The sequence below is a fragment of the Silurus meridionalis genome, chromosome 5, assembly GCF_014805685.1.
Source record: "Silurus meridionalis isolate SWU-2019-XX chromosome 5, ASM1480568v1, whole genome shotgun sequence".
Lineage (NCBI taxonomy): Eukaryota > Metazoa > Chordata > Actinopteri > Siluriformes > Siluridae > Silurus > Silurus meridionalis.
This window is the reverse complement of record NC_060888.1, coordinates 14,052,368-14,064,304: the sequence shown is the minus strand read 5'-3', so window position 1 is coordinate 14,064,304 and position 11,937 is coordinate 14,052,368. Positions and strand designations below refer to the sequence as shown.

The 11,937-nt window shown below is 35.5% G+C and overlaps 1 protein-coding gene across 3 annotated transcripts; it reads left to right on the top strand.

Moving 5' to 3' along the window:
• Positions 1-11,246, top strand: lonrf1 (LON peptidase N-terminal domain and ring finger 1). 3 transcript variants are annotated; one of them, XM_046850107.1, is made up of 13 exons: positions 1-168; positions 380-776; positions 4,059-4,177; positions 5,274-5,396; positions 5,803-5,973; positions 6,237-6,372; positions 6,540-6,597; positions 6,846-6,960; positions 7,214-7,335; positions 8,464-8,622; positions 8,955-9,117; positions 9,352-9,501; positions 10,670-11,246. In XM_046850107.1, the coding sequence occupies exons 2-13, from the start codon at positions 476-478 to the stop codon at positions 10,817-10,819; spliced, it is 1,767 nt and encodes a 588-aa protein (XP_046706063.1). In that variant the 5' UTR covers positions 1-168; positions 380-475; the 3' UTR covers positions 10,820-11,246. The 3 variants fall into 3 exon arrangements, with proteins under 3 accessions (XP_046706063.1, XP_046706064.1, XP_046706065.1); XM_046850108.1 differs by having other exon boundaries at positions 1-776; positions 6,240-6,372; XM_046850109.1 differs by having other exon boundaries at positions 1-776; positions 6,543-6,597.
• The last annotated feature ends 691 nt before the right edge of the window (positions 11,247-11,937 follow it).

The following is an 11,937-nucleotide window of genomic DNA, read 5'->3' as shown; positions in this document are numbered from 1 at the left end:
ATGTAACTTACGGCGTCAGAACAGAGCTCGGAACTTACTGTAAGTGCGATTAGACACAGGGAACAGAAAAGATGTACACTTTGTAATAAAATATTCAGACAAAAAGCAGAGCTGATCGACTAAAATCGGATGGAACAAAGGTAAAACAGCGTCTCTACAACCGAAGCGGTGAGAACCTATTTATCATGCACAACACCGGAAAGCGCTCCCGTTTTGTTTCTCCAATAAAGACCGAGATGTGAACTGCAGCGAATTTTCTGCAACCGGATTATTTTATTGTTTAAAAAAAAGTCTCGATGTTTAGTTTCGGCACGATTTTCGAGAAGCTCATGTAAGTATATCACAGCTGCTGCCTGAACTGACACTTCACCTTCCACAGCTCGACGCACCCGCTTCTCCTCCCTCAAAGCTTTTGTTATAAACGACTGTGGGCAGCTGTATTTCGCCTTGCGTTTACACGGAAAATCAGTGTGACATGGAGCATCTGGAGTGTCCCATATGCCTGTTTCTTCTGTATGAACCGGTGACGATGAGTTGCGGTCACAGTTTCTGCCGCCGGTGCATTGTGGGGACGTGTGTGCCGTCCAGATGCCCAACCTGCATGGAGAGACTAAAGCAGAGGGACGCAAAGAACACAAAAAACAACGTTCTGCTCTTCTGTATTATTGAGAAATATTGTCCCGAGGAAACCAAGGCGACCTGCGAAATACAGGAAATGTTAAGAGCTCAAGAGTTTACCAAAGCACTACGTATGGCTGAAGAGAGGATAGAAGCAGGTAAGGGGGTCATGGCGATTATCTATCTATCTATCTATCTATCTATCTATCTATCTATCTATCTATCTATCTATCTGTCTGTCTGTCTGTCTGTCTGTCTGTCTGTCTGTCTGTCTGTCTATCTATCTATCTATCTATCTATCTATCTATCTATCTATCTATCTATCTATCTATCTATCAACCAATCAATCATTGTGTCCAAAAGGAGTTCAAAACATTGGGTTATGATCATCCAACATGCATCAATAGCACCTTTTGCAAATTATGTATGTATCCAGGTACAGTACATTCAATAGTATTAATTTTTTCAAATATTATTTCAAATGCTTTAAAAAAATCATACCAATCTACACAGTATGCCCCAAAGCGAAGTAAATATTTAAACAAATATTAAACAATTTAGTTTAGATGAATCCCATTTCTCTGGATCACCTTTGGGATGTTTGTACACTTCTACACAGTGATTGGGGTCCACCAGTGGCAAATTCAGTTGCTTTTACATGGTTTCGAACGCCAATCATTTCTTCAGTGGACAACTCACGTCCATGGTTATCAACTTGGCCATCATAAGTCTATCTGCATTTGGCTTTGTTTGGTATAGATGTTCACAAGTCATTCATTACATTGTATTCTGTAAGTAAAATAACTAAGGCTTAATCTACCCTTCATTATAGTATACAGTATATCTGATTTGCTACACCATTATCTGGCTTGCTAAAATGTGCTGTAAAATTATTATGTCCGGTGAGAGAAATTACAGATGAGAAAATACTTTAGCACATTTTATATGGACCAGATCTGTTCAAGCTTGTGAAAGTGACACCACAGCTGTTTAACAACAGCCTCCAAACCATCTGTGTTTGAGTGCAGATTTTGCCATGCAAGCAGTAAAGTGTACATTGTGCCCCCAAAAAGAAAAAAAGAAGGACGTAGAAAATGGATAATATGCTTGAAAACCGACACACTCCTCCAGTGCCTTTTTTTTCAGGTCTTCTATTAGAACAAAAGAAAGAAATTGCTTTAAAACCCTCTGTATAGCCACTGGTAAGCTCTTTTACAGATATTGACACACTCTGGGTTAGTGTATTGATATTCAATTCAATTCTATTTTATTTGTAGAACAATGGCCAAAGATACATAATTAAATAAACCAATGATAGCCATTTAAATTTATTTAGACATAAGTTAAAGAGAAAAAGCTCCCTTTGTTGATATGATGAAGAAAATGTAAAAGTAACCAGACTCAACTAGTGCAATCCCTTTGATAACTGTGTTCTATGTGGTCAAAAACAGGTGATTTATTAGTTTTATCATGAAGTCTATTTTTTATTTATCATGAAGTTGCTGTTTACTGATTGCCAGAATGGCAAGTAGTGTACAAAAAACAGTTAAGAAAAGCAGCAGGTAATCTGCAGATCTTAACACATTTATCTAGATGTTTATTTCAGAGATTTAATAAATTTGCTGAGGAAGACAATATTTTGTGTATTTATGCTTTAACTGCTTTAGATTGGTCTATTTTGGTCTATTGTTTGGAGTGTTACAAAATGTTTTAAAAGGTGTTAATTCAAATTTGTAGGTTTTTACTAATGGTTGTTTCTATGTTAGAAAAGCTGATTCATTTTATACATCAAGAGTAAAAAAAAAATGGATAGGTAGGTTCTTCCTAGGTAGGAATAACAGCACAGAATATTAGTTCAAAAGGACTTATCAAAGCTGATTAAAATTAAATGTAAAGACTGTGGTTGGATATTTTTTCACAGAAAGATGAACAACAGTAAAATGTAAACAAATTCGGTGCTACAGCAAAGCAGTGTTCTCTGACCTTGTCTTTATACTGAAGTTATTGTAATTGTCCTTTCAACTTTTTATATATATATATATATATATATATATATATATATATATATATATATATATATATATAGACTAGACTAGTATATATTAAGACTATTTAGACTGTCAGTATATATTTAGACTATTTAGTAATTATTGTTTAACAAAGTGAGATGAATTAAAATACTAAATATGAACTAAGGAATTCACATCCGAATCAGGTGACCTTCACCTTTTTGTTTTAGGAACAAATGTATTCCATCATTATGGGACATTGCTTTAAAATGGCTTGATTGCAGTTTGTAAGTGTTAAACATACATTACTGAACTAAAGTGGCAGATTTTACTATTTCTAGTAAAATATAAATATTAATAATGTTTGGCATGTATCTTAAATTGTTCTGTTTCCCTCGAATTGTAATCCAGGTCTTCCATTTAGCAGTTATTAAGTAGTGCAAAATAAGTGACATAACACTAATTGAAATAAAACCTAAATAGTTTGTAATAGTTTGTTTCTTTTATTATTTCCTGTATATATTGTGGAAATATGAGTAGGGGCTAATAATGCTAATAATGGTTGTATGCTGATTATTATGCATACATACATAACAAACATTCAAAGGAGGTTTATATTGTATCTTACACTCATGCAAAGCCTGTTTTGGTATCCAATTCCAAACAGGGCTCTACATGTCCTTGTCCTGTATTCTGTGTATTCTGTGCTTGTGTAATCTTGTTTTGCAACATCTGTTTGTTCTTATGTATACTCTAAGGCAGAAAAAAATGGAGCATGCCCATCTGAAATGAGCAAGATTTAATGCATTCTGAGATCATTAATAACCATTGGCAGATTTACTTTTGCTGATGTGAACTGTTTGGGGAAAAATCCCAAAGCAGTAAAATGAATTTATATAATGTTCTTGAATGCAAAATAAAATAAAATGGAAAAAGATGGAAAAAAAAAATCATGATTAAGGTTTCAACATGAAATGAACAAGGGAATATTTTCCATGCTAATTTGCCTTATCCATTTGTTTAATTTTTGCTTTGTTGTTAATATCATTAAAGCTTCATAATTGGCCATTTTATGCTTGGCCCATTTTTTTTTCTGCCATGGTGTATACATAAAATGTATATATACTTGCTATTTTAAGCACTCTTGTGTAATTGTGTGTATCTGTTTCTAAACCCAAAACTCCTGGACAGTTACAATGAGCTCTGTTATATAGATTGCTTACACAATCCACCTTAATCCAATAAAAGAAATGGTGTGTTGTGGTTTGGCATCAGTTTTTCTCTTCTGTCAGCAAAACAGTTGCTCCGTTTCTGTGAGAGGAACTCGTTAAGTGTGCCTGTAGGCCCCTGCTGTCAGTTTAAATAACGTTTAACACCCCAAACTAAAAACAACTAAACAGAATTTTCTCGTTGTCCCTCTCATTTATTCAGCTCCTGATGATTTGAGTCTGAAAACGTGGAGAGCTGAGGCCAACATGGGGCTTCAGTGCTTTTCCAAAGCTCTCCAAGACCTGGAAGAATTGTGCTCTGCCAGACCCAACTGGGCTGAGGTAATTCTCTCAGTCGGAATTGTTCTTTGGGTTGTTGTTTTAGAAGAAGCTTATACAGTATATTAGGCTTTTAGTACCTTTAACATTTGCTAAAGGCTGAAAGTACAATTGCACATCACTACATTCTGATGAAAGGCTATCCTTGTATTACAGTGTTATTCACAGTGTTATCCGCTGTTAAGTTCTAAATGAAATATTGATTTGTATTGGAAATACATGGTAAAATAAGTCGCCCCTAAATTTTTCTTTCACTTATTAATTTTCCCTATACTTTCTGTTTCAAGAAACATGATTTTATTTTCACGGTTATCTGAATTATAGAAATACAATGTAGTTTGTATACATATTGTGTTTGAAACATTCAACCACTCATTCTTCAGATGTATCAGTTAAAGAGTTAATGCCTCCAGCACCTAGAGACGGACGGAAAAGCAACTTAGTTTAGAAGTCTTGTTTCTGCGACGTCACAGAAACTAAGACATTAATATTTACCGACCCGTGCACTAAACAGCTGGCTAGCCTCACCCACTCACATTGACCTTTGGAGCGTTTTTTGGATTGAAAATATCACATGAAGCACTCAAATATTTGTCATGTTTCTGGCTGTCAGAAAAAAAAAAGTCGACTCAAACATGTAAAATTTGCATCTGAGGGTTTTTATGTCTTGATTTGAATAAAACCATTATTTATATCCCATAGATATTCAATTCTACCCATGTTACAAGCAGTAGTGTGGTGTGCCTCATTTCACTTGTAAAAACAGCCTGTTTTATAGCGGTTAGGAGAGCTTGAAAATGAATTGGAAATGAAAAGCATAATTATGATAATTATCACTACTGTACATAATGTATGTATTAGTACAACAGTCAATGAAAGATTGTCAGAATTTATTTTCAGCATAATTATTTTATAATAATTAAAAAAAAAAAGATTAGTAGCCTGTCATCACAGGCCTTTAATTCCTCATTTCTTTATGTCGAGGTGTGCTTCAATTATGCCATACTGTGATATAATACGAAAACGTTTTACATGTGTTACATTGCTCTGTAAAGCCGTGCTTGTCTGCCCTCTTGTGACCGTTTTCCTGCATGGTTAGGCTTATTTCCGGAAAGGGAATGTGCTGCTGGAGATGGGGAGACTGACTGAAGCTCTCATGCAGTTCCATCACTGTCTGAAAGAACAACCTGAGTTTGCTGCTGCTAAGAACCAAATTAGAAAGGTATGGGTGTTAAACACTCTGATGGAAACACGGAGTGTACCAACTTGAACATTAAACTCATTACTCGTTATCATAATGTGTATGAGAAGTACACTAAGAAAGGAGAAAAGGATTTGTACCCATTGGCCAGGCAGAGGGACCGAGCTGAAAAGTAAGAGATAATGTGGAGATGGTGAAGCAGGAAGTGGATAGGATTAGTAAGGAGGAAGTGGAAAGTCGGTAGGACCAGATGACACACCGGTAGATGTGTTTAGGAGAGATGGCAGTGGAGTTTTAAACCAGATTGTTTTATATTATTCTGGATGGTGAGAGGATGCCTGAGGAATGAAGAAGGAGTGTGCTTCAAAATACCTGTAGCAAAACATTTGTCTTTGAGTTATGCTGGCTTTCTTTGGTGGATGTTCAGATCTTGGAGATGGAGGGTATGGCCACACCAGAGGAGGTTCCCCAGATCCTACAAATTGTGGACGACTACCTTCGAGACTGCAGTTCTCAAAATAATAAATCAGGTTCTCTACCCACTAATGGCCTGAAGTTACCCTGGAACCAAGTGGACGTAAAGTTAAACTGTGAACAGGTAAAAGGGCCTGATTGCTTTTGTACAATTTCGATATGAATGTATTGTAACTTACTGCCGGTTTTGCTGTATTTATCATTCTTCTATTGGCATGATAATATGCCATAAAAAAAATAAAAAAAAACCTTAATAATGTACATTTACTTAACATGGGTATGCGTGTAAACAAGTTTGCTTTAGTTAGTTTTATCCTAGGCAGTGTCCAGATTTGCCACATAACAATACATTTCAATTAGCCTTGATATATTCCTTCCTATTTCTAGCAGACTACATCCAAAATCAAGCACAACTCCAGTACAACCGAGTGCTGCTTAAGCTTTCGCCAGCCTGAGTCTTTCTTTTCCACAGCCCAGGAGAGTGAAGAGCTGATGATAAAGAAGGAGGATGTACCAATGAGAGGTGGGATGATAGCAAATTTTTAATTGCTCTGCTCTGTCAATCTGCAGTTGGCATTATAATAAGGCACTGTTTTTCTGTGCAGAAAATAAGCAAATAATTTTATAGATCTGCACATAGCTTATTGTTGATCAGAGTTCTTGTATTTCTGGTGTTCCTGCCATTTATAGCAGACCGGGAGATGTCCCCCCTGACTGTGTCTGACTTTGAGTGCCCCCTCTGCTTCAGGTCAGTGCAGTTATATGCCAAAATACACTGTTCTCTAGAATTAATTCCATTAGTAGTGCAGTGTCTTGGCATTGGATAGTAAATTATTATTTCACTGCAGTCATAATGTCAATAGTAGTATTATCACATATGAGTGAATATTTCAGTTTTATTATGTTTTATTGATACTGCCTAGTGCTGTTTTAAATAAATTTGCTATGACGCAGACAATACTTACATCTATTTTTCTATTGGTCATCACCCCTCAGGCTGTTCTATGATCCGGTTACAACACCATGCGGCCACACATTCTGCAAGAACTGTATTGAGAGAAGTCTCGACCATAATCTCTGCTGTCCACTCTGTAAACAAGCACTGCAGGAAGTGAGTTTGTATGAAAGCCATGCTTTTAAAGTTAATAAAGTTTTTACCACAACATGATATCCTATCCTACCCTGTTTTTGTTTTGTTTTACGTTTATGTTCTAATATGTCCTTAAACCACTTTTTATTGTATCTGTATACAATATTGTATTGTATTGTAGCTAAAGTGCCTTTGAAACAAACTTTGTTTATGTGCATTACCAATCCTCCATTTATTATTGTAGAACATAAAATTTTATCTCTTCGTGTTTTAGTTTTTTAAGAATAGGAAGTACAACCCCACAGTCGTGCTGCAGGAGATTATGACCCGCCTCTTCCCCCAGCAGCTGGCTGAAAGGAAACAGGTGCATGATGCTGAGATGGCTGAGCTTTCTAAGTGAGTCAGACAGCACAACTAAACATACCCCTGTTAAAATTTCAGCTCATTGCAGCTCATATATATATGTGTATGTGTGTTTTTGTTTGTGTGTGTGTGTGTGTGTGTGTGTGTGTATACAATGCTTCACTTATTTCAATTTTGTTATATTGCATTGATTTTCTTTTTCTCCTACTTAATGTATACTCATAATGAAAAACGTCTGTATGACCCTGGCCACTGTACTGTAACTCAGTATCAGGGCGTTACTGATCTTCTTATAGCCTAGGCCTTCTTTGTGGAGAGCAGCAATTCTAATTTTTAAATCCTGAGAGAGTTTTTTGCCATGAGGTGTCATGTTAAACATCCAGAGGTCAGTATGAGAGAATTGTACTCAAAGCACCAAATTTTAACTGCTCTAATACAAGATACACAAATTTGTATCTACATTTTGTCCCGTGAAGCAGACAAAAACATGATGAAAAGGCAGAATGTGGCTTCGCATGGTTACACGATGTACAGCTGTTATCACTTTTGTTGCCAGCTATTTTGACAATAATGGATGTATGTTATTTTTAGAGGACAGTAAATCTATACTGCTATACAAGCTGCACCTTGGCTACTCTAAAATCTAAAATGTTTTTTTTTTATAAAAAATTATTTTTTATAGAATTGTCCATTGAGAAGATATACAAAAATGGTTGCTGAAATGTGAGGGTGTACCACTTTTGTGAGATACTGTATATATATATATATATATATATATATATATATATATATAGAGAGAGAGAGAGAGAGAGAGAGAGAGAGAGAGAGAGAGAGAGAGAGAGAGAGAGTGCACTAAACATTTTATGTGAGGGTGTACCCACTTTTGTGAGATACTATATATATATATATATATATATATATATATATATATATATAGAGAGAGAGAGAGAGAGAGAGAGAGAGAGAGAGAGAGAGAGAGAGAGAGCACTAAACATTTTATGTGAGGGTGTACCCACTTTTGTGAGATACGATATATATATATATATATATATATATATATATATATATATATATATATATATATATATATATATATATATATAGAGAGAGAGAGAGAGAGAGAGTGCACTAAACATTTTATTCCCACATTTTCCCTTGTAGTTTGACCAAAGACATCCCAATCTTTGTCTGTACTGTGGCCTACCCTGGAATCCCGTGCCCACTGCATGTATTTGAACCACGCTACAGGCTGATGATGCGCCGATGTATAGAGACCGGCACCAAGAAATTTGGCATGTGCAGCTATGAGCATGGCAAAGGGTAAGGAGCAGATTTAAACAAACACAGTCAGAGACAGAGACAGTTTGCTTTAACATGATTAACTTGATAAGTATAATTTGCCATGTTTGCTGATTATGACACACATACACTATTTTTTTGGTGGACTAAATTTTGTACATTTGATTTTATTTAAAATTTTCTATTTTAAACTTTTCCCTTTTAGATCAGAACTGTCATTTAAATTCTGTATTATCTTTTCTATTTTTTTTTATAAAAGTAAATGCAAATGCAATAACAATTGAAATTAGGTCAATAGAAAATAACATGTCAGTACAACATGTCTGTGTTGCTGAATATGTGGGATGACCCAGGTTTGCAGATTATGGATGCATGCTGGAGATTCTGGACCAGAATGTGCTCCCTGATGGCCGTTCTTATGTGGAAACAGTGGGAGGAAGCCGATTCCGTGTGCTCCGGAGAGGCCAGCGGGACGGCTACCAAACAGCTGACATTGAGTACCTCCAAGACCATAAGGTTTATAATGTTTAACATCTCACCTTAAATTAGAATCCAGCTAATACACCACAAGCTGTCATTTAGTCAGATTTAATTTGAATTTATAATAACTAAAACTATAAAAATAAATAAAATGTATTATTCATGACTTTTGAGCTGAATTGTTGATAATTACTGGAGAGAGAAAAATATTTGAGGGATCTGGTTGCTGTTATAATGTTAAATATGTACATTTTTGTGTACTAAATATAGGCACATGATGCTGAGCTTGAAATGCTGCAACGCCTCCATGACAGTGTGTATCAGCAGGCCAGGGAGTGGTACCAAAGACTCAACAGCCGCATCCTGGAGCAGATCAACCGCCAGTATGGAGACATGCCTGAGAGAGAAGATAACATTCAGGTTTGAACACGCATGCCTAAGAGTGTGCACAATAAAATTTCTTTCCCATTTTAGATCACCCTAACCCATATAATCAGGTTAGTTCTCTCAAATAGTCAGTAATTCTTTTAAAAGGATTTTAAAGTTGATTAAACAGGAAGAATTTGTATTTAATGAAAATAACTAAAATATGCTTGAATTGTCATTTGACTCTTCGGTATTCTTTATACGTTTATTATTTTTTTATGGCTTTCTCACTTTTAGAGCATTAGATTAGCTCGATTTTGGTAAATGTATCTGCTTTAACTATGATTGTGGACAGTATTCAGGTCCCTCTATTCATGATGCTACCAAAATAAAAAAATATCATAACGTGGATAAAACGGTGTTCGGAAGCTGGTTCATCATCTAATGTTAAAAATCTGTAGTCCAAATGAAAACATCATTCTGCTGCACATTTTATACATTTACAGATTTTTTTCCCTACCCTGAGGGACCTACAGATGTGTTTTTTAGATGTAATCAAACACATAAGCTAGTACTAATAGGCCTTGGTCTTGGTATATTGGGAATACTGATAACCTAAATCCCCGTCAGGTGAACACACACACTCATGCATGAACACACACACTCTTAAGCACTCAACACATTTCCTTTTATTAGCACTCATTTAAATGATGTAGTTCTTGCCTTCACATTCAGCTGTTCAGACTATCCTAGGAATTTCCTCTACCATTACTGAAACGCAAATGGAAGAATGAACTTCTTCTGGCTGGCCTGAGGGTGTTAGTGCATGCCTTGTATCTTTCAGCTTTAGGGGTTTGTGGGTCAAGTGGAACCATGTTTGAGGCTCGTGAATGGCGGGTCTATTTTTGTCTTTGCTGAAAAAATACAGCTTTCACAGAGCTATACATAAGAAGCAAATGATATAGTTATTATATTATTATGTAATACTATGCAAATCTCAATTCAATCTTACTAATGTATTAAATGTAAGATAGCCACTTGTTATATTTTTGCCTTTTTTTTGTCCGAAAAATGTAATCTGCTGTAATCCGGAATGTCTTGTTTTTGTTGTTGCTTTGTTGTGCCCTGATCATAAAAGTTATTTCACACATATTCATTTATCATAGCCCATATGCTGACATAATTTACATGTTGTTATATGTTTATTTGTATTTTTTGGCAGGCATCTGCTGACGGTCCGGCCTGGTGCTGGTGGCTGCTGTCTGTGCTGCAGTTAGATCCAGCCTACCAGACTACAGTACTGTCCCTTACCTCACTGAAGGACCGATTAGGACATCTGCGCATTGTACTGGAGTACTTTTCTCAGAGATAAAACACACACACACACACACACACACACACACACACACACACACACACACACACACACACACACACACACACACACACACACACAGAGTACCTTCCATTTAAATCTTTGAAAATGCAGCTTATTAATGTAATAATGCTACTGTATGTCTGCACCTAACCTTAACCACAAAAACCAAAAGAAAACTTTTTGGTTGTTTTGGCTTTTTTTAATTAAAGCTGCAGATTTACATATTTGGTGTTCATCAAATTAGAAAATCATGTTTGCACACGCTCAGAAATACGCACAAACACACAAAAACATGCACTCAATTTGTGTCTTTCTTATACTGCCTTAGAGAAAAATCACATTTTTGCTGTAATGGTTAGTGTGTGTAAAAGGTTTATGGCTTTTGTATACTGAGTTTCCAAATACATTTTGATTGATTTGCTTCTGTTGTTGTTTAGCTGAGCAGTTCATTAAGAAACAGATAATTTTTTTTACTTTTAAGTGGCTGGTTCAATAAGAAGGCTGAGGTGGCAAATGAAGGTCTTTCTTTTTTTGCTGTTTTATTTGTTTCTATTTAGAAAGAAAAAAATGAATTTCTAATTAACTAAATGTTATATACACTGTACAAATACATCCAGGAATAGAGCAACAAGGAAATACTTATGCTTACATATTGGTTAATATAAAAATGTGAAAATTTACCTACATCTATTATTGCACAACCCCTAAATGATATATGGGACCTTTTGTAAAATGAGATGCCACCTGATTTCTTAGGTGCTTTACGATATTGACATTCTTATTAGAATCGAACGTTCAAAATGTCAAAAGTGTGAAGTTTTAATGCTGCTGAATAATTCTGAATAAGACTGCTTGTCATGAGCATACTAAATCCATTGTCCCAGAACTTCAAATACACCTTCATTTAAGCAGTGATTAAGGTATTTCTGTGAGGAAAATTAATATCATGATAAGTGTCAATTTTGAACATTTGCAGCGCTCTGTTCTGTCTTTAGGCTGATCAGTAAGTGAACAAATTATGCCAGATAACAAAAAAAACCTAATAAACTCTATCACTACTGTGTAAATGTGTTAGATTTCCAAGGAACATGGCATTGTGTCCTACACTAAAT